The 27,778-nt window shown below is 44.3% G+C and overlaps 1 protein-coding gene across 1 annotated transcript; it reads left to right on the top strand.

Annotated features, from left to right (window-relative positions):
- Positions 1-20,538: 20,538 nt before the first annotated feature.
- Positions 20,539-23,594, top strand: LOC126331465 (uncharacterized). Its single transcript, XM_049996495.1, has 11 exons — positions 20,539-20,609; positions 20,710-20,755; positions 20,874-21,091; positions 21,178-21,426; positions 21,517-21,640; positions 21,779-22,005; positions 22,092-22,340; positions 22,431-22,554; positions 22,693-22,919; positions 23,006-23,254; positions 23,345-23,594. The coding sequence occupies exons 2-11, from the start codon at positions 20,710-20,712 to the stop codon at positions 23,477-23,479; spliced, it is 1,848 nt and encodes a 615-aa protein (XP_049852452.1). The 5' UTR covers positions 20,539-20,609; the 3' UTR covers positions 23,480-23,594.
- Positions 23,595-27,778: the final 4,184 nt, after the last annotated feature.

Consider the following 27,778-nt stretch of genomic DNA (forward strand, 5'->3'; position numbering starts at 1 on the left):
TTTTCTGGATTCAAACCCTGGTCCTTCTGGATGGAAAGCCAAGTACACCCCCTAACACATTGAAACTGTCCATATGCAGGAGAGGAAGGTTAGGTCAGTGTACTTTATTTATTTTGATTGGGAAACTGAAGTAAAGATATTTCCTAATTACGTAATTAATCATATAGGTCGTTTACACAACTATATGCACAGTGTGCTACACCAGGAATGCCTAAAATCGCAATTCTGCTCGAAAACTGACAATGCCATACAACTGGGATACGGCGGCTAAGGAGGGGAAGAAATACAGTGTGCACTCCGTGTGCATTCCGGGAGGAGTCATTCCTGATGTGGAAAGGGTCCTTCCGGATGCCATGAAGAGCACAGGGTGCAGCCAGCTGCAGGTGGTGGCACATGTCGGCACTAATGACGTGTGTCGCTTTGGATCTGAGGAAATTCTCTCTGGATTCCAGCGGCTATCTGACTTGGTGAAGGCTGCCGGTCTTGCTTACGAGATGAAGGCAGAGCTCACCATCTGCAGCATCGTTGACAGAACCGACTGCGGACCTTTGGTGCAGAGCCGGGTGGAGGGTCTGAATCAGAGGCGACCGTATTGGATGCAGATTCCTTGACTTGCGCCATAGGGTGGTGGGGTTTCGGGTTCCGCTGAATAGGGCAGGAGTTTATTACACTCAGCTGGCGGCTACGCGGGTAGCGGAGGCTGTGTGGCGTGGACTGGGCGGTTTTTTAGGTTAGAAGGCCTCGGGAAAGTGCGGGATGGGTTGCAATGTCAAAGGGTGCTTGGCAATTACAGGACGTGCTTGGATCAAGGAACAGTCGGAATTATAGTTGTAAAATGTTGTAGTTGCGCTGGGAAAGTCCCTGAGCTTCAAGCGCTAATAGAAAGCACAGAAGCTGATATCGTTATAGGTACAGAAAGCTGGCTAAAGCCTGAAATAAGTTCTGCAGAAATTTTTACGAAGTCTCAGACTGTGTTCAGGAAAGATAGATTAGGCAGAATTGGTGGTGGAGTGTTTGTGTCTGTCAATAGTGGTTTATCTTGTAGTGAAGTCGAAGTAGATACTCCGTGCGAATTGGTGTGGGTGGAGGTTATACTTAACAGCCGAATTAAGTTAATAATTGGCTCCTTCTACCGACCCCCAGACTCCGAAGATACAGTTGCGGAACAGTTTAGAGAAAGTTTGAGTCTCGTAACAAATAAATACCCCACTCATACGGTTATAGTTGGTGGGGACTTCAACCTACCCTCGGTATGTTGGCAAAAATACTTGTTCAAAACCGGTGGTAGGCAGAAAACGTCTTCCGAGATTGTCCTAAATGCTTTCTCCGAAAATTATTTCGAGCAGTTAGTCCACGAACCCACGCGAATTGTAAATGGTTGCGAAAACACACTTGACCTCTTAGCCACAAACAATCCAGAGCTGATAGAGAGCATCATGACTGATACAGGGATTAGTGATCACAAGGTCATTGTAGCTAGGCTCAATACCATTTCTTCCAAATCCATCAGAAACAAACGCAAAATAATTTTATTTAAAAAAGCGGATAAAGTGCCACTAGAAGTCTTCCTAAAAGACAATTTCCATTCCTTCCGAACTGACTATGCTAATGTAGACGAGATGTGGCTCAAATTCAAAGATATAGTAGCAACAGCAATTGAGATATTCATACCTCATAAATTGGTAAGAGATGGAACGGATCCCCCGTGGTACACAAAAAAAGGTCCGAACGCTGTTGCAGAGGCAACGGAAAAAGCATGCGAAGTTCAGAAGAACGCGAAATCCCGAAGATTGGCTAAAATTTACAGACGCGCGAAATTTGGCACGTACTTCGATGCGAGATGCCTTTAATAGGTTCCACAACGAAACATTGTCTCGAAATTTGGTAGAAAATTCGAAGAAATTCTGGTCGTATGTAAAGTACACAAGCGGCAAGACACAGTCAATACTTTCGCTGCGCAGTGCCGCTGGTACTGTTACCGACGACTGTGCCGCTAAAGCTGAGTTATTGAACGCAGTTTTACGAAATTCCTTCACCAGGGAAGACGAATGGAATATTCCAGAATTTGAAACACGAACATCTGCTAGCATGAGTCTCTTTGAAGTAGATACCTTAGGGGTTGCGAAGCAACTCAAATCGCTTGATACGGGCAAGTCTTCAGGTCCAGATTGTATACCGATTAGGTTCCTTTCAGATTACGCTGATACTATAGCTCCCTACTTAGCACTCATATACAACCGCTCGCTCACCGATAGATCTGTACCTACAGATTGGAAAATTGCGCAGGTCGCACCAGTGTTCAAGAAGGGTAGTAGGAGTAATCCATTTAACTACAGACCTATATCATTGACGTCGGTTTGCAGTAGGGTTTTGGAGCATATACTGTATTCAAACATTATGAATCACCTCGAAGGGAACGATCTATTGACACGTAATCAGCATGGCTTCAGAAAACATCGCTCTTGTGCAACGCAGCTAGCTCTTTATTCGCACGAAGTAATGGCCGCTATCGACAGGGGATCTCAAGTTGATTCCGTATTTCTAGATTTCCGGAAAGCTTTTGACACCGTTCCTCACAAGCGACTTCTAATCAAGCTGCGGAACTATGGGGTATCGTCTCAGTTGTGCGACTGGATTCGTGATTTCCTGTCAGGAAGGTTGCAGTTCGTAGTAATAGACGGCAAATCATCGAGTAAAACTGAAGTGATATCAGGTGTTCCCCAGGGAAGCGTCCTGGGACCTCTACTGTTCCTGATCTATATAAATGACCTGGGTGACAATCTGAGCAGTTCTCTTAGACTGTTCGCAGATGATGCTGTAATTTACCGTCTAGTAAGGTCATCCGAAGACCAGTATCAGCTGCAAAGCGATTTAGAAAAGATTGCTGTATGGTGTGTCAGGTGGCAGTTGACGCTAAATAACGAAAAGTGTGAGATGATCCACATGAGTTCCAAAAGAAATCCGTTGGAATTCGATTACTCGATAAATAGTACCATTCTCAAGGCTGTCAATTCAACTAAGTACCTGGGTGTTAAAATTACGAACAACTTCAGTTGGAAGGACCACATAGACAATATTGTCGGGAAGGCGAGCCAAAGGTTGCGTTTCATTGGCAGGACACTTAGAAGATGCAACAAGTCCACTAAAGAGACAGCTTACACTACACTCGTTCGTCCTCTGTTAGAATATTGCTGCGCGGTGTGGGATCCTTACCAGGTGGGATTGACGGAGTACATCGAAAGGGTGCAAAAAAGGTCAGCTCGTTTTGTATTATCACGTTATAGGGGAGAGAGTGTGGCAGATATGATACACGAGTTGGGATGGAAGTCATTACAGCATAGACGTTTTTCGTCGAAGCGAGACCTTTTTACGAAATTTCAGTCACCAACTTTCTCTTCCGAATGCGAAAATATTTTGTTGAGTCCAACCTACATAGGTAGGAATGGTCATCAAAATAAAATAAGAGAAATCAGAGCTCGAACAGAAAGGTTTAGGTGTTCGTTTTTCCCGCTCGCTGTTCGGGAGTGGAATAGCAGAGAGATAGTATGATTGTGGTTCGATGAACCCTCTGCCAAGCACTTAAATGTGAATTGCAGAGTAGTCATGTAGATGTAGATGTAGATGTAGATGTGTTATCCTGCTGGAACAGAATTTCACATTACCACTCTGAACTTGTGGCAGATGTACTTAAACCCTACTCTTCACCTACAAGTTGGTGGGTAAAAGACTGCAGTTAAGGGTATTATCTTTATTTTTTTGGCAGGAATTGTGTTGAGCTAATGAGATGCTGGTGTTGGAGAGAGAGGAGTTTAATAAGTGTATTACCTGTAAGCATACCGCTGAGGACTGTACCTATTGCTGTTTGATGTCAGAGTTCACTACAGACACTTCCCCAAGCACTGCTCGACGGTCACCCTGCAGCCAGGTAGTCGAAACCAATACACGCTACCACAACTGATGGAAAATGCTTCACTGTTCTAGTTACTCATCGAAATTGCCGTGAAGAAAAACAACAAAAAAACAGCACTGTGTTTCCACTCGGTGCCTATGTCGATCACAGCCTCCCGCCGCTCTGGTGAAGTTCGTCGATAGCACAAATGGCCATAACACCGGCTGCCTGCAGAACAGAAAGAGATAAATGACGCTAAAAAGTAGTCACGCCCTCGTCAGTGCACAGATGTATCAAGAAACCACACGCGCACGCGCACACGCACACACACACACACACACACACACACACACACACTCTGGACTGCCACCCACACCGACTCCGCAAGCGCCTGCCGTTCTGCGTTTGAGAACACTTGTCAAAAAGAGACAAAAAAAAAAAAGGAAACAGAATCGCGGCGTCGCTTCCCACGCTCGGGTTCCCGGGTTCGATTCCCGGCGGGGTCAGGGATTTTCTCTGCCTCGTGATGACTGGGTGTTGTGTGCTGTCTTTAGGTTAGTTAGGTTTAAGTAGTTCTAAGTTCTAGGGGACTGATGACCATAGATGTTGAGTCCCATAGTGCTCAGAGCCATTTTTGAATCGCGACGCTAATACCGGCAGATCGAAAAGTCAGTATAAATTTTAAAACTTAATAAACCACGGAATAATGTAGATAGAGAGCTAAAAATTGACTCACATGGTTGGAATGACATAGGGTTTTATTAGAACAAAAAAAGTTCACAAAATGTCTGACAGATGGCGCTGGACAGCAAAACGTCAGTGACTGCTACCGAGACGAGTGAGAGGTACGCCGATATGTTACAGAATCGCATCATCCCCAGCCTGGCTGATAAACACCTGCTGGAACGTACGATGTTTATGCAGGATGGCGCTCTACCCCATATTGCTAGACGCGTGAAAAATCTCTTGCGCGCGTCGTTTGGATGATCGTGTGCTCAGCCGCCACTTTCGTCATGCTTGGCCTCCCAGGTGCCCAGACCCCAGTAAGTGCGATTATTGGCTTTGGGGTTACCTGAAGTCGCAAGTGTATCGTGATCGACAGACATCTCTAGGGATACTGAAAGACAACATCCGACGCCAATGCCTCACCGTAACTCCGGACATGCTTTACAGTACTGTTCTCAACATTATTCCTCGACTACAGCTATTGTTGAGGAATGATGGTGGACATATTGAGCATTTCCTGTAAAGAACATCTTCTTTGCTTTGTCTTACTTTATTATGCTAATTATTGCTATTCTGATCAGATGAAGCGCCGTCTGTCGGACATTTTTTGAACGTTTGAATTTTGTTGGTTCTAATAAAACCCTATGTCACTCCAAGCATGTGTGTCAATTTGTACCTCTCTATCTACATTATTCCGTGATTTATTCAGTTTTCAAATTTATACTGACTTTTTGATCACCCAGTAAATGACTTCTTTCCATGAAAACAGGTGTACTCCATTTTCTTTTAGTTTTATGAGCAAAATCGATACAGTTTTAACGTTCCACTGCAAGATGTAACTCTCATCTCTTTCTACCAATGCCTCCCGTTATTTTGCGACGTCCAACAAGGTGAAAAAAACTACAGCACCGCCGCCGATTATAGATGACCGAACTACAGAGATTGGAGATTGCAGTTTCATGTACAAATTACATGGCCTGAGAGCATCCCTCACGTTCAAATCACTGTCTGTAAATAAGCCGTCATACACTTCTGCATTACAAACATTTCAGACATGTGAAATAACATTATAGAACACAATATTTTCACGTCATTTGCTTACATGTCAGAAAAAACATAATCCTTTTACGTTCAACAACAACAAGCTATAATTCAAGTGGATATTGCTGTTTTGTATACTAAGGCGGTCCCGTTTTACCAATCCGATGCAATATCACACTGTCGTTTACAAAACAAATCGTGAGAGCCTGTTTTGCTATAGAATCTCCTGTTAGATTCTACTGCGTCTCTCTCTTCCGATACATCAAAAATAAACACTATCTGGTGCTTACATTTGAAATTTTTGCTCCATAATTCGCATCTATCGACGTGCCTATGAAGTTGCTATCATCCAGCAGACAATTATTCGCAGAAGCAGCAAACTCTTGCGTTCTAGTTTTGTAGGCAATTTGATCATCACAGACTGTTTCACGAAATTTACTCCCATGTCGTAAAAACACTATTATTTCTAGGTTTCACAACGAGAAACACTGAAGCGACGAAGAAACTGGTATAGGCATGCGTATTCGAATATAAAGATATGTAAACAGAATACGGCGCTGCCGTCGGAAACGCCTTTATAGGACAACAAGTGTCTGGCGCATTTGTCAGATCGATTTACTGCTGTTGCAATGGTAGGTTACCAAGATTCAAATGAGTTTGAACGTGGTGTCATAGTCAGCCCACGAGCGGTGGGACACAGCATCTCCAAGATAGCGATGAAATGAGGATTTTCCCGTACTATCATTTCACGAGTGTAGCGTGAGTAACAGGAATTAGGTAAAACATCTAATCTCTGATATCGCTGCGGCCAGATAAAGATCCTGCAAGAACGGAGGTAACGATGACTGAAGAGAATCGTTCAGTGTGACAGAAGAGCAGCCCTTCTGGAAATTGCTGCAGATTTCAATGCTGTGGAATTTTGGAAATTTATGGTAAGGTTTTAAGGGACCAAACTGCAGAGGTCATCTGTCCCTAAGCCTACACACTACTTAATGTAACTTAACCTAACTTACACTATCGACAGCACACACACCCATGCCCTAGGGAGGACTCGAACCTCCGACGGGGGGAGCAGCACGGACCGTGACAAGACGCCGAAGACCGCGCGGCTACCCCGCGCGGCCAATGCTGTGCCATCAACAAGTGTCAATGTACAAAACAGTCAACGAAATGTCATTCATATGTCTGCCTCGTGATGATTGGGTGTTGTGTGCTGTCCTTAGGTTAGTTAGGTTTAAGTAGTTCTAAGTTCTAGGGGACTGATGGCCATAGATGTTAAGTCCCATAGTCCTCAGAACCATATTTTGTCATTCATATGGGCTTTCAGAGCTGAAGACCCGCTTGTGTACCCTTGATCACTGCATGACACAAAGTTCACCTGGATCCGTCAACACCGACATTGAACTATTGATGACTGGAAACATGTTACCTGGTCAGACAGTTCTTTTTTCCAATTGTATCGAGTAAATGGATGTGTACAGGTACGGAGACAACCTCATGAATCAAAAAATGGTTCAAATGGCTCTGAGCACTTTGGGACTCAACTTCTGAGATCATCAGTCCCCTAGAACTTAGAACTACTTCAACCTAACTAACCTGAGGACATCACACCCATCCATGCCCGAGGCAGGATTCGAACCTGCGACCGTAGAGGACGCGGGGTTCCAGACTGAAGCGCCTAGAACCACTCGGCCACTCCGGCCGGCAACCTCATGAATCCATGGATCATGCATGTCAGCAGGGGACTGTTGAAGCTGGAGGAGGGTCTGTAATGGTGGAGGGCATGTGCAGTTGGTGTGATATTGGACCCGTGATATTTCTAGATACGACTCTGACAGGTAACATACACTCCTGGAAATGGAAAAAAGAACACATTGACACCGGTGTGTCAGACCCACCATACTTGCTCCGGACACTGCGAGAGGGCTGTACAAGAAATGATCACACGCACGGCACAGCTGACACACCAGGAACCGCGGTGTTGGCCGTCGAATGGCGCTAGCTGCGCAGCATTTGTGCACCGCCGCCGTCAGTGTCAGCCAGTTTGCCGTGGCATACGGAGCTCCATCGCAGTCTTTAACTCTGGTAGCATGCCACGACAGCGTGGACGTGAACCGTATGTGCAGTTGACGGACTTTGAGCGAGGGCGTATAGTGGGCATGCGGGAGGCCGGGTGGACGTACCGCCGAATTGCTCAACACGTGGGGCGTGAGGTCTCCACAGTACATCGATGTTGTCGCCAGTGGTCGGCGGAAGGTGCACGTGCCCGTCGACCTGGGACCGGACCGCAGCGACTCACAGATGCACGCCAAGACCGTAGGATCCTACGCAGTGCCGTAGGGGACCGCACCGCCACTTCCCAGCAAATTAGGGACACTGTTGCTCCTGGGGTATCGGCGAGGACCATTCGCAACCGTCTCCATGAAGCTGGGCTACGGTCCCGCACACCGTTAGGCCGTCTTCCGCTCACGCCCCAACATCGTGCAGCCCGCCTCCAGTGGTGTCGCGACAGGCGTGAATGGAGGGACGAATGGAGACGTGTCGTCTTCAGCGATGAGAGTCGCTTCTGCCTTGGTGCCAATGATGGTCGTATGCGTGTTTGGCGCCTTGCAGGTGAGCGCCACAATCAGGACTGCATACGACCGAGGCACACAGGGCCAACACCCGGCATCATGGTGTGGGGAGCGATCTCCTACACTGGCTGTACACCTCTGGTGATCGTCGAGGGGACACTGAATAGTGCACGGTACATCCAAACCGTCATCGAACCCATCGTTCTTCCATTCCTAGACCGGCAAGGGAACTTGCTGTTCCAACAGGACAATGCACGTCCGCATGTATCCCGTGCCACCCAACGTGGTCTAGAAGGTGTAAGTCAACTACCCTGGCCAGCAAGATCTCCGGATCTGTCCCCCATTGAGCATGTTTGGGACTGGATGAAGCGTCGTCTCACGCGGTCTGCACGTCCAGCACGAACGCTGGTCCAACTGAGGCGCCAGGTGGAAATGTCATGGCAAGCCGTTCCACAGGACTACATCCAGCATCTCTACGATCGTCTCCATGGGAGAATAGCAGCCTGCATTGCTGCGAAAGGTGGATATACACTGTACGAGTGCCGACATTGTGCATGCTCTGTTGCCTGTGTCTATGTGCCTGTGGTTCTGTCAGTGTGATCATGTGATGTATCTGACCCCAGGAATGTGTCAATAAAGTTTCCCCTTCCTGGGACAATGAATTCACGGTGTTCTTATTTCAATTTCCAGGAGTGTATATGTAAGCATCCTGTCTGATCAGCTGCATCCATTCATGTCCTTTGTGCATTCCGACGGATTTAGCCAATTCCAGAAGGACGATGCGACACCCCACACGTCCAGAATTGCTACAGTGTCGCTCCAGGAACACTCTTCTGAGTTTAAACATTTCCGCTGCCCACAAAATTCCCCAGACGTGAACATTATTTAGCATATCTGGGATGCTGCAACGTGCTGTTTGAGGAGATCTCCACCCCCTCGCACTCTTACAGATTTATGTACAGCCCTGCGAGATTCATGGTGTCAATTTTCTCCAGCAGTACTTCAGACATTAGTCAAGTCCATGCCACATCTTGCTGCGTCACTTCTGTATGTTCGCGGACCCTTCACGATGTAAGGCAGATGTACCATTTATTTGGCTCTTCATTATATAATTCAAGTGGTGTTTACTTTATAATTAGAGATTGTTAAGTATAAAACAACACAAGACTTGCAATAGCACCTATTTTGAAACACGCAATCGTGGCGATATTAATACAAACAATTACGATTCCACAAGAACTGATACAGCCGATTTCTATTAGTTTTACGAGCAAAATCGCTATAGTTTTGAGAGAACTCTCTGCTTCCAAACTTTAACCAGTCACACTACTCCTTGTAATAGAACCACCTACAAGATTTTACTGTGTCTCTCTCACCTGCGTGTTGACATCAAGCATATTACATACACGTGTATCGCCATTGTTTCAGGTTGCCACTGGTCGAAGTCATTGCACAGACCTGCATAGAGTCTTGTTGACTGTACTGGAGGAAGTCCAAATCCAAAATGCTATCAATCACAGGAGAGGGATCCTGAGATGTTCTTTCATAAGCAGTTTAGTAATTGTTTTTCAGCTGTAACACATAAAAGCGGTGTATGACGACTGCTTTTTACACCGCCATACTCTTTGTTTTTCTACCATGACTTCGATGTCTGTGTCAAGTGCTAAACCAACATTAATACGTTTCATTCCATTTGTTTCCACAGAAAGCTAAACATCAGATGGTGTAAACTATTTTGCTCCGGCAACATACAGAATTGTAGAAATAAAACACAAAGGCGATGTTTCTAATTGAAAAAATGTGGAAGATATTGCAACATACAGAATCTGGAAGATTTTGTGGAGCATTTCCAAACAGCTGTCTGAAGATTGTGACCCATGCAGATAACCTCATCTTCCACGGTGACGAGATAGCAGATGTCTAATGTTACACCAAGACACAACCTCAAACTAGTGTTGGAAAACAAAAGTGTCCGGCACTATGTGATATGGACACCAAATTAAATGTGCACTGTATTCCCAGTCAAGAGAGCAGCATAATTGGCATTCAGATCAGACGAATTACATGAGTAAGAAGTATTCATCAAACGATAGTCATTAACACAGTGAATTACCGAAGTGTTTGTGTGGGTTGATGGATATCTAAAATGTATTGAAGAGTGCTAAAGCAGTGTTTACTATTTATCTAAAATGCATTGAAAAGTGCTACAGCACTGTTTACTATTTGACTGAAATGAGCACACAAATTTACTATATAGGTCTGACTCTGTTCATTACAGAAACATGGCACTGCACTCGTAGTGCAATAGGAGAAGCAAACTTATTCAGACGAAGGGTGGCGTCATCTACTAAGCTGGAAAGTCACCCAGCGTCTTCAGACTAAATGACGTACGAATATTCTGACGCGCACGAGATCCGATGGTTGGTATACAGACGTAGATTTGTTGGTGAAGTGAACTCGCTGTCACCATAAAAAACTTATTAGATTCCATTTACAGACTGTTACAGGGGAGGGGGGATATTGCTGTTGTCATAAGAAGCAGGCAATAGACGTACGGAGTTACGAATGCATTTCTCTGTCTTTGTTAGCGACCAGTGTGGATGCCAGCAGTACTCTCTCCACATGGCTCTGTGGGTGAGCACCGAAACGACGTCTGTTTGTTCTGATCACAAGCGTACCTCTCTAACATGATCTGACATCAGACAAACAGTGTTTTCCTCGAGCGAGGCATTGGACTCATTTTCGGTGGACTAGTGCAGCTGAGGCTCTTTGTTTCTTATTTGGCGGCCTCACATGTAGAAGCGACACTTCTCTGGTTCTCTATAATTGGTCGGACCCTGTGGGAGTGTGTGCGTGTACGCAGGCTGCAGGCGTCCCTCCCCTCCCCCTCTCCCTCCCCCCAAACACACAAGATGCGTCTGCAGTCTGTAAGCTACTCAAACCCTACATGTATATACATATTTTTGTAAGCGACTCAAACCCCTCGACTGATAAACATATTTTCACCACTAAAGGAATTCACCACAGAAACACTGCGTTGAGATTCGCACGTATAGAAATATACAAGTAACCAGACTACATCGCTAATGAATTATGCAACTTCCGCTGTTAATCAACTCTATTCTCAATGCTTCTGCAAGATCTAGCAAATTAATTTGTTATGGAGTGCTCGCCAATTACAAATAGCTCTAATGTCGGGTTAAATAGACGGTTTGCAGCAGCCCCTAACTGAAGATTCTCATTCTACACTCGTGCTCATAAATTAAGGATAATTGTAGAATGTGGTGCGACACAACATGGCACTACACAAAACTGGCTCTAATAGCATAGGCACATAGGGAACACAAACGACACAGATCTGTAAGTCCACGGTATTGGTGATACTTTGAGAAAACTGTCCCAAAACACATGTGCTACAAAGCGCCACTGTTTCTTGATCATGTACCCCGACATCAATATGGAATATGATCACCATGCACACGTACACAGGCCGCACAACGGGTTGGAATATTCTGGATCAGGTAGTCGAGCTGTTGCTGGGGTATAGCCTCCCATTCTTGCACCAGTGCCTGTCGGAGCTCATGAAGTGTCCTAGGGGTGTGAAGACGTGCAGCGATACGTCGACCGAGAGCATCTCAGACGTGCTCCATGGGGTTTAGGTCTGGAGAACAGGCAGGCCACTCCATTCGCCTGATATCTTCTGTTTCAAGGTACTCCTCCAAGATGGAAGCTCGGTGGGGACATGCGTTATCATCCATCAGGAGGAGGTGGGAACCACGGCACCCCTGAATAGGTGGACATACTGGTGCAAAATGACGTCCCGATACACCGGACCTTTACAGTTCCTCTGTCAAAGAAATGCAGGTGTACGTGCACCAATCATAATCCCACCCCACACCATCAAACTGCGACCTACATACAGGTCCCTTTCAAGGACATTAAGGGGTTGGTATCTGGTTCCTGGTTCACACCAGATGAAAATTCGGCGAGTATCACTCTTCAGACTATACCTGGACTCATCTGTGAACATAACCTGGGACCACTGTTCCAATGACCATGTACTGTGTTCTTGACACCAGGCTTTACGGGCTCTCCTGTGACCAGGGGTCAGTGGAATGCACCTTGCAGGTCTCCGAACGAATAAACCATGTCTGTAGACTGTGTGTGTGGAGACAACTGTTCCAGTGGCTGCGGTAAGGTCCCGAGCAAGGCTACCTGCAATACTCTGTGGCCGTGTGCAGGCACTGATGGTGAGATGTCGGTCTTCTTGTGGTGTTGTACACTGTGGACGTCCGGTACTGTAGCGCCTAGACACGTTTCCTGTCTTCTGGAATCGTTGCCATGATCTTGAGATCACACTTTGTGGCACACGGAGGGCCCATGCTACGACCTGATGTGTTTGACCAGCCTCCAGTCTCCCTAGTATTCTATCCCTCATAACGTCATCAGTATGTGTTCTTTGAGCCATTTTCAATACACAGTCACCATTACCACGTCTGAAAACGTCTGCACACTACTCGCTGCACCATACTCTGTCATGCACCAACACACCTCTGCGTATGTGGACTGCTGCCAGCCCACCATGTGACGACTGCAGGTCAAATGCACCACATGGTCATACTCCGAGGTGATTTAAATCCGAAAACCGCCAAATAGAGCGTTGTTTCACCATGTGTCAGCATTATCCTTAATTTATGAGCATGAGTGTACATGTATCCATCCCGATCACACGCCTCTCAATTTGATCGAAGTCATTGTATGCATTGTCTGTTAGTATTATCACTTCAGGTTTGGTGAATAAGGTCTGTTGTGCAGCCATAGGGGATAAGTTAACCATTCGGACCTATTCTGACGGGCCAGATACCCCTCCTCCCCCCCTCCCGCAGCTAGTTCGGTAACTTTAGGGCAGCTCATTGAATAGGGATGTATTTAATATACCACCAGCAACGGTCTATCCACGGCTCTGTCTCTCGTCAACAATCACCACAGCTCAGTCCGTGATCTGCACTGTCACTGAACTGAACATGAGCCCTAGGATTTGCTGTAAGTATCTCTTTCTCCTTAATTATTATGAATTCCTTGTGTTTATTCATCCACATATATGTGTAGTCCGAAAGAGTGTGATTGTTGTGGTTCTTTCATCACGAGATGAGACCCATTCATATATCTTTGAAGTGATCACAGTCCCTATGCTCTTGATCACTTCGCAAGCTGCTTAAGGAATGTTCTGTGATAGTGGAATGAGTGCATTTCATTACATGCGTTAGTTGTCGATTATCCTGACACAGATGAATGTCAGTTTGTTGCGTTAAACGACTTCATCAAAGCCTGACGAGCCAGTAATGCTGGAAACGAGAAAACCATTTTCTTACCATTCTCTGTCCGATGGCATTATCAGTATCCATAGCACAAAATGTTGTCCATCTGCTGTCAGATCTATATTGATTCGATACATATCAGACTGTAACGTAAGTTCCAAAGAAATCTCGGGGATGGAACACGGAGCCTCACACATTAATAGGGGCTAGTATCGCCTGTGGTCGATATTCAATCAAATGAATCAATGGAGCTGATCTCAACAAGTTAATTTTCTCTTATGACGGTACAATGCGAATGCCGTTTCTCACGTAAGGTAACCTCAGACGGGTAATTATATGCATTACAGAATCTGCACTGTAAATTCATCAAATCACAGTTATTACCCTCAAATTATTTGGAATTACGTGGCGTAGTCATTCAAATTTATCTTTCATTACAGCAATGGAATTATTATTATCAACAGCGACATTACTCCTACTACTCTGTCTGCACAAAAGTGTGCATCATTGAATCTTCGTCTTTCAGTCAAATCGTTAGTCTTCTTCTTCGACGTATAACGTAAAACAAACATCGTTGCCATATAAGAGAGAAAGACGTGGCTATTCAAAGTAAACGAACTGAAAATTGTCAACTTACTTAAAATTTTGTGGTAAGAGAGGTCAATGAGCACAAAGAAACTCCTACAAAAAAGTAAGTGATAAATGACGATAATAAACAGTATGTTTACTCCATAATGAGATTTTCACTCTGCAGCAGAGCGTGCGCTGATATGAAATTTCCTGGAAGATTAAAACTATGTGCCGGATCGAGACTTGAACTCGTGACCCGTGAGGACGGGGCGTGAGTCGTGCTTCGGTAGCTCAGAAGGTAGAGCACTTGCCCGCGAAAGGCAAAGGTCCCGAGTTCGAGTCTGGGTCCAGCACACAGTTTTAATCTGCCAGGAAGTTTCATATCAGCGCACACTCCGCTGCATAGTAAAAATCTCATTCTGGAAACATTCCCCAGGCTGTGGCTAAGCCATGTCTCCGCAATATCCTTTCTTTGAGGAGTGCTAGTCCTGCAAGGTTCGCAGGAGAGCTTCTGTAAAGTTTGGAAGGTAGGAGCCGAGGTACTGGCGGAAGTAAACCTGTGAGGAGGGGGCGTAAGTCGTGCTTGGGTAGCTCAGATGGTAGAGCACTTGCCCGCGAAAGGCAAAGGTCCCAAGTTCGAGTCTCGGTCCGGCACACAGTTTTAATCTGCCAGGAAGTTTCAGTACGTTTACTGCATGAGACGCTTTCGTTACTGCGATATTTTGATTTCCAACGCTGAAAGTTCATCAACCTAACATATGATGCACTGTTACTGCCCGGTATGCATGTGCTACTGCACATGAATCAAGTAAACATGGACGTCCCTATGTTTCGATTTCACAGAGTGTTGCTGCTGTCGTGTGTCACTTCACCCACAGAAGTGTGAGACGGGAGTTTCCGATTTTCACGTATTGGTGATTTCAATGCATCACAGAGAAGGTATTATCAGAATTATAAATATGAGTGCATCTACTTCCTTTTACGACTCTTAACAGCTACGTACAATTTTTTTTCTTTGTACAGGTATATGGTAAAGTATGTTTCTAATACTATGCGTTTAGTGGCCTCCTTGTATAATTAACATTAAGAATCTATACTTCAATTTTTGGGTTCACATATTAATATTATGAAAACGTTTCTCTCTCTGATCGTTATAATTCATGCCGCGTTTCACGCAATCGATGTCTCCTGATTATGCGTACCCCTTGTTGATTAATGCTCTTGCAATTACGAGTACATATCACACATCCATGCCCGAGGCAGGATTCGAACCTGCGAGCACCGGCCGGCCGCGGTGATCTCGCGGTTCTAGGCGCGCAGTCCGGAACCGTGCGACTGCTACGGTCGCAGGTTCGAATCCTACCTCGGGCATGGATGTGTGTGATGTCCTTAGGTTAGTTAGGTTTAAGTAGTTCTAAGTTCTAGGGGACTGATGACCTCAGAAGTTGAGTCCCATAGTGCTCAGAGTCATTTGAACCATTTTGCGAGCACCGGCCACTGTGACCGAGCGGTTCTAGGCGCTTCAGTGTGGAACCGCGCACAGCTATGGTCGTAGGTTCGAATCCTGCCTCGGGCATGGATGTGTGTGATGTCCTTAGGTTAGTTAGGTTTAAGTAGTTCTAAGTTCTAGGGGACTGATGACCTCAGAAGTTGAGTACCATAGTGCTCAGAGCCATTTGAACCATTTTGCGAGCACCGGCCATTGTGACCGAGCGGTTCTAGGCGCTTCAGTCTGGAACCGCGCACAGCTTTGGTCGTAGGTTCGAATCCTGCCTCGGGCATGGATGTGTGTGATGTCCTTAGGTTAGTTAGGTTTAAGTAGTTCTATTTTTTTGGGGACTGATGACCTCAGATGTTGAGTTCCATAGTGCTCAGAGCCAGAGCCAGAGCCAGAGAGAGAGTCTAACCTGAGACCGTAGCAGCAGCGCGGTTCCGGACTGAAGCGCATAGAACCGCTTGGCCACAGCAGCCGGCTTATCACATGGGAAACCAAGATAACAGACATAAATAACTTTCATATTTGACACAGGTCATACTCCCAAAAAAAGATCAATATCGGCTCTCAGTAAGGACTATGCCCTCCTCGAGCATAATGAACATTTTACACCTGTTATTCATGCTGGCTACTAAATTGGTGTGGAGTCCTTTGGATTTGTTGTCCCACTCTCTCAAGGCTGTTTGCAGTTCTTTCACGGTTTGGGGAGGAGATGTTCATCGAGAAGTTGAGAAACACTTCTGCCAAGTGTATCCTAGGAATGCTGTAAAGAGTTTAGGTCCGGAAAGTATATAGACCATTCCATGTGTTCAGTATCTTCACCTTCCAGAATGTCCGACGAATCTATGAAAATTGCGCCCAGTGAGATCCCCGCCCAATCAGAAATGTGAGAGATTCGCCCCCAATACCTGCTCCCTTTGTGTCGGGCTTACCCGTGCCCAGGCCGTCCTAATCACCCTAAACTACCTGCTCCTAGGACACAGGGAACTTGGGAACTTCCTCCCCCCCCCCCCCCCCCCCCCCCCGGTACTAGGCACAGCCGCCGACTGCTTGATACACAAAACACAGCCTTAGTGTCGCTCTCAGCTCTGGCTGTTTAAGAGTTCACATCACGCGATTCATGTATTTTTGACACAGTAGTTCAGATATGTAATTTTCAACCACTAATCATGGTAAGCCATGTTGCCACTACGAAGGTTATTCTTACATAGTGAAGAGAACTAAAGAAGATGGAACAGTAACGTGGCGCTGTTCAAGATAGAGAGCAAACCACTGCCGAGGAATGCTGAAAACGAAGGATTCGACAGCGCTTCTTTCATTCGGGCATGAATGTGGACCTCCGGATGTCGCTCGGTTGGAAGTAAGGACGACTTTGAACCACGCGAAGAAGAGGGCAAGAGACGAAGAGACGTCTGTTTCAAAAATATATTCAGAGGAGCTGGGCTGCCTGCATAATAGAGGCTACGATTTTGTCACTGAAATGCCAGAGCAGCAAACAACGACGAGAGCTTTGTACTACCAGTGAGCAAAGTCACAGGGAAATGAGAGAGACCCACTGACAAGATAATAAATTGACCTAAAGGCAGATTTACTAGCTATGAACGATGGCAGCAGTTTTCTGTTAAGCGACGACAAACTAGGAGAGAGGATAATAGTTTTTAGCAGAAGGGAAGGAAGAGAGGCTCTAAAGAGTAAACAAGACTTTTTTATGGATGGTACGCTCAAGTGCTGCAGCAAACGGTTTTCGCAAATATACACCACTCACGCCGACTTTGGGAGTACAAATAATGAGACAAACATCCATCCAGTTGCCTTTGCACTACTGCCAAACAAAAGAAAAGAGACGTACGTCCGTCTTCTCCGAAATTTGATGGAAAAAATTCCAGAATGGATACCTGCAAACGTGACTGTAGACTTCGAATAAGCTGCGATTTCAGCAATTAAAGTTGTATTTCCGACAGCTGAAGTGCATGGATGTTATTTCCACATGAAAAAGTGTCTCCGGAGAAAAGTTCAAGAGCTAGGACTTACTCGTGAATACAAAGAAAACGAAGAAGTCAGACAACATGTTCGCATGTGTGCTGTGCTGGCGTTTCTATGGGCTGAAGATGTATGTGATGCTTGACTGGAGATACATTCACATGCACTGGATATCCCCAAACTTTCTATATTTTTTGACTACTTCGGAGATAGATCGCTGGAAAATGAAGAAACCCCTATCAACCTTTGGAGCTACTACAAACAGCGCCACCGAACAACCAACGCTGTAGAAGGTTGGCACCACAAAATTAATAACATGCTTGCTAAACCAAACCCGAAAATTAATGACGTTGTTAGGTGTTTGAAAAGAGAAGCAGAAAATTCAGTGTGCGCCTTAATGAGGGCAGAACTGAGTATGGAAGGTAAACGGAAAAAAACCAGTCTACATGAAACGGATGAAAGCTGGGGAAAAATAGTAAAAAAATGCGAAGAGGATGGTGAGATCAAGGATTGCTTGAAAGCCATATTCAACCTACAGAAACTTGACTGAATTTATCATAAGATGTATATAGATACAATAGTGCTCAAATGTAAATAGTAACTTATATAAAAAGTAATAAAAATTTAAAAAATATTGACGATGCTTATAAGCTGATTTTAAACACGCGTAAATGACATTTGCTCTTTAGCCAGTCCAAAGCCTGGATAAAGTGTGATGGAAATCAGATTATTTTTAAAATACGGTATATGTGCTTTACAATACACCAAAACAAAAGTGAACCCTTTATAATTATACTCCTCATTCAAGAGTCACCAACCCAATTCCTCGCTAGTTTTTATAAATTAACATTTAAAATTAAGTGACATTACTAATCGCCCAAGTATAGAGTCACCTGATATCCCTGAATATTCAAGGAGTGTAGTTGTTATAATGAAAATGATATTGATAATGACTGCTGAATGACACTGCAAGTGAAGCAAAAGAATGCAATCTCTTGTATTTACTGCAGTTTGAGGTGGTGTGTGGTAGAAACTTAATTCTCTCTCTCTCTCTTTGTCTGACGGCTGAAAACTCCAGCTCGGAAACCTCCAGGTAGCGTCAATTACTCTTTCGTCTGCCGGGCAAGGGGATTAGCGGACCCGTCCTCGACCCTTTTTGGGCGCGAATCTCACTGGGCGCGTTTTTCAGTACACCGTGTCCGACACCTCAGCGATCCTGGGTTTGAGGGCAATGTCGTCCATAAACAAAGAGTCGTGACCTGCCGCACCCCGAAACAGAAGGACGTGATCCAGAATAATCTCTCTGGAATAGCGCTACGCTGTAATTGAATCGTCGCGCAAAGCTATGCAACGGTATTCGGCCATTGTACATAATGCCTGCCCACAATGTAATCTGTAGGCCACAATGATGACGTCCATGAACATTCTGTGGTGGGTAGCGTGTTCACCCATCTCTCCGGACTAACTGGTGGGCAGAACCACTTGCCACAGTGAAGCAGGAGTCATTGGAGAACATCACTCTCCAGTTATCCTAACAAACATTCTCCATATAACAGCTTCCACACATACAAAGCAGCATGATTTAATCGTAGCAAAATGCTTCTGGCAGAGACGCGTGTACTGGTACCGGTTACAAGGCCTGCAAGATCTGCCTAGAAGTGAGATGTTTGTTCCTTTTCGCCACGAGGACAATGCATGGATCCTCTTGTGATGTTGTGGTCTGTCTGTTACCACCGGCACGCTTTCACACTGCTTTTCCACCTTCAACAGTCTTTTTTAATCATGGAAAGACACTTTTGGACATACCCCTTACTGTTGCCACGCCGGTTTTGAGCCGTCGAACTGCTCATCCACGATCATAAGCAATCAAATCATGTCTAACAGACATGTTGGCGTACCGTAGGGAATGACACACTAATATATTCCACAACAACCTTCGGCAAACACCGTGCACAGTCGAACGCATATAGCGCATTCCTGTCCAGACTTCACTGCACCTAACAAATCCCGCCTTCTATATTTCCTTTTACTATATTTGTCTAGTGTTCCATAGCAAGTGTCGATTGTTCTGCAACAATTGCCAATGGAACCTCGGTGAGTGTCAGTTGCTCCTTAGCAATTATCGAGCCACGTACGTTTGGCGTGGACAAATATTTTATGTAATCTTAGACCTGTCGCTACTTTCTAAAGATCAGTCCAATATGGAAAGAATAATTCACAGATGTATCGATGTTCACTAATCAATTAGGCTCATACTTGGGAGGACAAAAACTCACGAATAATTGGCAATAATGCCAGGGACTGCTTTCAAAATGAAAACAAATCGGAATAAACAAAGATAAGTCACGAAAAGAATTTTGTTGATGAAATCAATCAAAGGTTGCAAATAGGGTTTGCCTTTTCCTATTACGATTGTAGTAAGGAACCCTAACGCTATGAACAGACGAACAGACATGAACTGACGTTGTATGCGAAATAGGAAGCTACAGAAAGAGAGAAGAGTTTCACATTCAAGTAACAACACTGTACGAATAGTTTCGGAAAAAATAGGAGACGAAATCGAGCATGGATTGTTTAAAGGAACATTCCGTATTTTATCTAAAGTTATTAAAGAAAACGAAAGAAAACCTAACTGAAGATGTCTGAACAAAGATTAAAACACAGCCTAACACTAAATAAGGTTCAGTAAAAGGCGCAGTTTCATTTTCCCAGGGTAATGAATAAGTGAGATAGCTCGCTTAGCAACGCACGACACCGTGAGACGGCAGCAATAGTGGTGGTCACGTAAAACGTATGCGTCACACACGTTAAATGTGTTAGTTTCGTGAGAATGTTATTATCAGAATTACCACACGTGTCTTCCTAATAATCAGTCCCTTTGCAATCGATCGTTCACACAGATAAAGCAAATCACCACAACACAGGTGTCTCGCTACAGAGATAAGAGACAATATAAATAGTGAGCAGTATTAGGACAGATCACATAGCTGGAAGCAAAGCAGCGAGACGTGCTCGAGGTAAGCGACATGCACGCCTTATAGACGCTAAGAAGTGCACACTAGAGGTGAATCTCTTGAAGGAACTTTAACTAAATACAATGTCCGTTCTAATTTGCAGATGAAGACGATCTTCATCCTCTTCGCTGTCCTCGGGATAACAGCAGGTAGCATAACCGTATTATGATAATATAAATTTTACAATACCTGTTTTTACATAGTGAAACCACATACCTACTCAATGATGAAGCGAACTAAATGCATTGCACTGCTCATTAATTTCAGCAAAGGCTGTTCCTGCCCCCGGTATTAGCGTACACACACGCGACCTCCAGGATGACCTCAATGACTTCCTCGCCCTCATCCCCGTCGACGAAATTGTCAACATTGTGCTCGACCACTTGGCCAACGACCCTGAGGTGCAAGCTGCTGTTCAGTACATACTCTCTGATGACTTCAAGAGCATTGTCCTGGCCATCGACGCTCTCCCAGAATACATTGATGTAAGGATCTCAACCTGTACCAGTTGCAGACCGACGCATTATTCTTTTATTGTGGATACGTTAAATTGTTACCTTCTTCTCCACAGTTCCTCAACTACCTGCAAGAGTCCGGCCTCGATGTCTACAAATACGTGAACGCTCTACACGACTTCCTGGGACTGCCCCAGCTTACCCCTCCGTCCAAGCTGAGACGCACCAGGAGCATCCGTTCCATGGTCGACGAGATTCTCGCCATCTTGCCACTGGACGAACTCCGGGCTCTGTTCGACGAGAAGCTGGAAACCAGCCCCGACTTCAAGGAGCTGTACGACAGGATCAGGTCTCCCGAATTCCAGGTGAGTCGTCATATGTTGGTAAGTCGTTAATTGACATTTCTGGAGGAGACTTAGTACGTGAAGCTTATTTGGCCTGTTTATCTGTTGTAGTCGATCGTGGAAACTCTGAACTCGCTGCCAGAGTACCAGGAGCTGCTCCAGAAATTGAGGGACGCTGGCATCGACGTCGACGCATTCATTGACCTGATTCGCGGTCTTTTCGGCCTGCCAACAAGTAAGTAACACACTATGTACCATAAGTAATGAAACCATTAGTATCTAACAGGCATTCTTTCAAAGATTGTCGTATTTCAGAGACAAGCACAAAATTTCGCTTCTAGAGTACTTAAAGTCTCTCTTCATTCTCTCTTAGGCTCCAGCAACAAGGTTCGACTCCATGTATCTGCCAAGAAGGCCAACCGCGACCTCCAGGATGACCTCAACGACTTCCTCGCCCTCATCCCCGTCGACGAAATTGTCGCTATCGTGCTCGACCACTTGGCCAACGACCCTGAGGTGCAGGCTGCTGTTCAGTACATACTCTCTGATGACTTCAAGAGCATTGTCCTGGCCATCGACGCTCTCCCAGAATACATTGATGTAAGGATCTCAACCTGTACCAGTTGCAGACCGACGCATTATTCTTTTATTGTGGATACGTTAAATTGTTACCTTCTTCTCCACAGTTCCTCAACTACCTGCAAGAGTCCGGCCTCGATGTCTACAAATACGTGAACGCTCTACACGACTTCCTGGGACTGCCCCAGCTTACCCCTCCGTCCAAGCTGAGACGCACCAGGAGCATCCGTTCCATGGTCGACGAGATTCTCGCCATCTTGCCACTGGACGAACTCCGGGCTCTGTTCGACGAGAAGCTGGAAACCAGCCCCGACTTCAAGGAGCTGTACGACAGGATCAGGTCTCCCGAATTCCAGGTGAGTCGTCATATGTTGGTAAGTCGTTAATTGACATTTCTGGAGGAGACTTAGTACGTGAAGCTTATTTGGCCTGTTTATCTGTTGTAGTCGATCGTGGAAACTCTGAACTCGCTGCCAGAGTACCAGGAGCTGCTCCAGAAATTGAGGGACGCTGGCATCGACGTCGACGCATTCATTGACCTGATTCGCGGTCTTTTCGGCCTGCCAACAAGTAAGTAACACACTATGTACCATAAGTAATGAAACCATTAGTATCTAACAGGCATTCTTTCAAAGATTGTCGTATTTCAGAGACAAGCACAAAATTTCGCTTCTAGAGTACTTAAAGTCTCTCTTCATTCTCTCTTAGGCTCCAGCAACAAGGTTCGACTCCATGTATCTGCCAAGAAGGCCAACCGCGACCTCCAGGATGACCTCAACGACTTCCTCGCCCTCATCCCCGTCGACGAAATTGTCGCTATCGTGCTCGACCACTTGGCCAACGACCCTGAGGTGCAGGCTGCTGTTCAGTACATACTCTCTGATGACTTCAAGAGCATTGTCCTGGCCATCGACGCTCTCCCAGAATACATTGATGTAAGGATCTCAACCTGTACCAGTTGCAGACCGACGCATTATTCTTTTATTGTGGATACGTTAAATTGTTACCTTCTTCTCCACAGTTCCTCAACTACCTGCAAGAGTCCGGCCTCGATGTCTACAAATACGTGAACGCTCTACACGACTTCCTGGGACTGCCCCAGCTTACCCCTCCGTCCAAGCTGAGACGCACCAGGAGCATCCGTTCCATGGTCGACGAGATTCTCGCCATCTTGCCACTGGACGAACTCCGGGCTCTGTTCGACGAGAAGCTGGAAACCAGCCCCGACTTCAAGGAGCTGTACGACAGGATCAGGTCTCCCGAATTCCAGGTGAGGCGTCATGTTTTGATCAGTAGTTAGCTGACCTTTCAGGAGGATACTTAGTACCCAAAGTTTACGTGGACTATTCATCTGTTGTAGTCGATCGTGGAAACTCTGAACTCGCTGCCAGAGTACCAGGAGCTGCTCCAGAAACTGAGGGACGCTGGCATCGACGTCGACGCATTCATTGACCTGATTCGCGGTCTGTTCGGCTTGCCTACGAGGAAATTGTAAACAGTGACTGTCAACTGTTAAATACAATGTGTCATTGCCCATGGTGTCCATTACGGGAAGACTGAAGTGTTGTTTTCTAACTATGAGCACGTGAATAAATTATTTTCCAGCATAATATGAAATGTTTATCGTTATATTTCATTCACGCTCCTTTATTTAAACCGTTCCTTATATTTCCTTCTAGATTCTATTAAATCTCAAAATAGTATTCATTTTTTTGTTGGTGTAATTCACATGAACTGCTAGATCCGGGCATATTTTTAACGTTTTCTTGATGATGTGGCTGTTATTGATTTCAGATGATTGAAATATATTTTTGTGAGGCTTTGGCGAGGATGCTTGTCAGATATATAAACTAAGTATCTCATTGTATGTTTTCATGTAAATCAAATAGTTGATGCTACTTTCATGTAAAAGGCTACAAAGCATATCCATCTAATACTTGTGTTTAGGAACATAAGTAAGTATGAAAATAATTTGAGATTAAATTACATGCACCCCACTGATAGTATCACTTGAGCCTTGTATGAAGTGTTTGTAGACTTACTAGGGAAAAAAACTGAAGATATTATCTTTAATTTCGATAAAGATTAATTAGCATAAGAGTTCGCAAGTATAACCATTGACAAACTGGATGCAAGCAAATGGTAGATGAGGAAAACTTGTAGTTTTGTAGAGCAAGGAGTCATTTTTATGTTGCCGGCGGAGGATTAAGCCTTATAAATAATCGTGTTCTGACTTTTGCTTGAAAGTGAGATATAATACTTATGGTGGGTTGAAAAATTAGAACAGAATCTCGACGTTTTTGTTCAAAAGACGCAGAAATTGGATGACTGAAGCTCTGTGAACGACCACATGATTGTCACTATCTCTTTGTACCTAGTGCCGAAATTTCCATTTTCCACTGTTTCCCAAATTCACTTCACTTGATCCATAGCATAGGGTAGTTTACTTCTGTGAGAATGATTCTGATGTAAGTGAGCATCACATACGAACACGTTGTTGCTTGAAGCGTAATAGGTGTCGTTCTGGACCTCTGATTCCGTGTTCGAATGGTCGTTCAATATTCAAGCAAGTTTTTTTAAATTTCTTTTTTCTTACGGTTCTCCTTGCTTAATACTACTGTCGCCTTAAGCATATTTTAATCGTAAAACAGTTATGCAAGAACTTTAAAATTCTACGTGCTATTACGTTATAATATCTATTTTCATTTATTATCTTCATTCTACACCTGACCAATTTTAGATGAGTCACAAGAATGGTGTTTAGAAAGTGAAGTTCGTGCCTGATGTAGCGCTTGTTGTGAAGAATCTGAGAGGACACTGAACAATTTCCGACCGCATTGTTCTTACTGAACATTGCTTGTAACCTACGAGAAAATGTGATAACACCAGGACATTACGATAAAATGAAAGCTGGTCGTTGTTACGCACTTTTACATCATATAGTTTCAGCAGCAGTTAGTATGCACTAGAATAACAGATACATTAATGTTCTGCTGGTTGTTCAAATTAATGTTTTGAAGGAACAGAAAAATGACTATGTGTAAAGCTGTTGAAGGCAAATACGATGTTGCTCTCAGTTCCTAACGAGTGTTATTACGCTGTCTGAAAATTTCAAAATTGAGGAAAGAGGCACCTAGGAAACAGTAGTAGTTCTGGCTACAACCGCAGTAGGGTCTGAGAAGAATTCCACTGTGCTTTATTGCGTATGCTTTCACAAGCTGTCCTGGAAATTCTTTTCAACAAGATCCGAGCAAATAATCCAGTTCTAGATTCCCTCAGTTGTAAGCCAGTTCTACGAGTTATTGCTGCGTCGCGGTACCTCCGCCCCAGTCGCCATGCAGTGCAGTTTTCACGTTTCTTACTTTTGGAACATATAAATCTGGATTGTTTCTGAAGAACGAAGATACCATAAATTCATCAGCTTTCTGGAGGTTTCCACCATCAGCCTTCACAAAATTTCTTTTCATTGTTACTTAAAAGTTGTAAATCCGTTTTCCATCGCTAAATAACTAATCTGTTTGCATGTAAAGTACGGGAAAACACTACATCGGTTAACTCTTCTATGACATATATAGCTCAGTTTAAATTCTCGAGTGTGACGTCGACAGAATTACTGCCAGTAAAACGGCGGTTTCGATTATGTGACAAAATCTGGAAATTTTATGACTTAGAAGTATTAATTACATAAAAATAAAAGTTTTTTGTTAGGATATTGAACGAAAATGCTACTTGAATGTTACGATATTTCATAATAACAACAATTCGGACAATACTTTTAACAAAGAAAAATTGCCTATTGTGGTCATGTTCGCGAATACAGACTGAATGATGAGTGCTATACGACTACTTTAACGAGCAGCAAACTTGACCAAATGAGGAATTGTTGGACAAAGTCTGTAGCTCACCGTAAATGGAATATTCGTTCAGAAGGTAGCGATCGCTTCAGTATCACAGAGAAACTATGGAAAAGTCGATAACTGTGTATATTGTTCGAGAGCTGTGGTATGTGGAGTTTCTAGACTACTATTTCCTTGGGGAAATGTACTAATTGTAATTGCACTGCTTTGTAACTGTCAACGTCGGATGTATTGTTATATAATGCCCTGTCACTCCCAACCATCAACACAAAATAAATGACACACTATTCCCTCACTAAAAACTATAAAAAATTATCATTCATATTGACCTCCAACATTAAATTTTACAATTAACTATATGTGTAACATATCAGTGAATCTCGTCACAGCAGCCTCTTTCATTTTGTTACTGGGAGTTATATTAATTAGAAACACGTAATTCAAGAATGCTACTGCACTCGAACAACAGTAGTTTACATGTCGTTTGATTTCAAGATGGTGATGATTAGAGACGAGAATTTGGCAAAATGCTTTTTTAAATGTGTTAAATCTATCTTCAATTTGTAAGTTTATCTGTACGTTTTACATCTTTGTGATTGAAACAATGCGTCTTTATTTAAACTTTTTCTACCTTTTTTATACAAGCGCCTAATTGCCGGAATAAATGCCTTTTATTGGCTTTTAGATCATTATTTCTTCCTTCAAAAAGCACAATGAGTGCTGCAGCTAAGACATGTTTTCATTATTGTTCCTAATTTCTGCTTCAGTTTCCAACACATGAAAACTCATGTTGGACATGAGTTTTCATGTTGGACTATCATCAGTGTAGGAAAAGATAGAGTGCTACTTACCATGAAGATGACACATTAAGTTGTAGACAGGGTCAATTTAGAAACACGTACAGATAAGATTTCGGCAACAGCCTATCAGTAAACGAAAGCGAAACATACACTATTCATTCACACAAGCAAGCACAGCTCATGCACATGTGACCGCCAACTCTGGCAGCTTGGACCAGAATGCAACTATCACATGGAATGGTGGAATGGCAGCACCTTCCAGGAGGCAGCAAGAAAGGGGAAAGAATACTAGTGTACGTGCGTGGGGGGGGGGGGGGGGGGGAGGGGGGAGGGAGGAGGAGCGCTGCCCCTGGCGGAGTGTGGACGGACTACGGACTAGACTGCCGTTGCACAGCTTTTTATGTTGCTATGACTACGAGCCAGCCGTGCACCAGGATGAATGGCCACCGGCAAACTGTGGCCAGGAGCAAAGGAAGCCACCCTATGGCACAACATGCAGCGGAACATACTATGCTCGGTTACAATGACTGCTTCACTACGCAAAGTTAGTAACTATATGGATGCCAAATGGTGCATCATATGGTATATTTTGGAACCCATGGTGTAATGATTTTTTAGTTTAGCTTTAAAAAGAATGTCAATTAATGATTCTCAATTGTATTTCTGTAAAAATATCAAGTATCTGTGCACGCATACGTCAGCTGTTGACCGTTCATGTAACGGCTCACTCTGCCGTAGGCTGCTTGCCTGCTCAATTTTTCCTATGATTTGCTTGGGCCACGACTTTCCGCGCTTGCACCTTCCCCCCTGGGCACACAGTAGGTGCAATGTATATTTTATATGCTCTTTTTTGCGTTTGACAATTCAGCATGAGTGGAGAGTGATGGCAGGTACACATGATAATTACAATTTTCCAAAGGAATGTAAACTTCATATGTACTTCCTATCACTGACATACGGGTTTGTACTCAATGACAAATTCACATTGTAATGGCTTTACATTTCATGCATTGTGCATCCGATGATGGCAGCAAAATTCTGTCGTAACCGGTCATGGTGAAATAAAGTAAAATACCAGCAGTCTTGGCTGCAGATGATTTTCCTCTTCACTAATGAAAATTATTAAGAATAAAGTAA

Source organism: Schistocerca gregaria, chromosome 2, assembly GCF_023897955.1.
Source record: "Schistocerca gregaria isolate iqSchGreg1 chromosome 2, iqSchGreg1.2, whole genome shotgun sequence".
Lineage (NCBI taxonomy): Eukaryota > Metazoa > Arthropoda > Insecta > Orthoptera > Acrididae > Schistocerca > Schistocerca gregaria.

Excerpts from the sequence above, each read along its gene's own strand:
- LOC126331465 (XM_049996495.1), top strand. The coding sequence starts at position 20,710 with ATGAAGACGATCTTCATCCTCTTCGCTGTCCTCGGGATAACAGCAG. Across the intron at positions 21,092-21,177 it reads CTCTCCCAGAATACATTGAT|TTCCTCAACTACCTGCAAGA; the intron begins GTAAGGATCTCA and ends TCTTCTCCACAG. Across the intron at positions 21,641-21,778 it reads TCTTTTCGGCCTGCCAACAA|GCTCCAGCAACAAGGTTCGA; the intron begins GTAAGTAACACA and ends ATTCTCTCTTAG.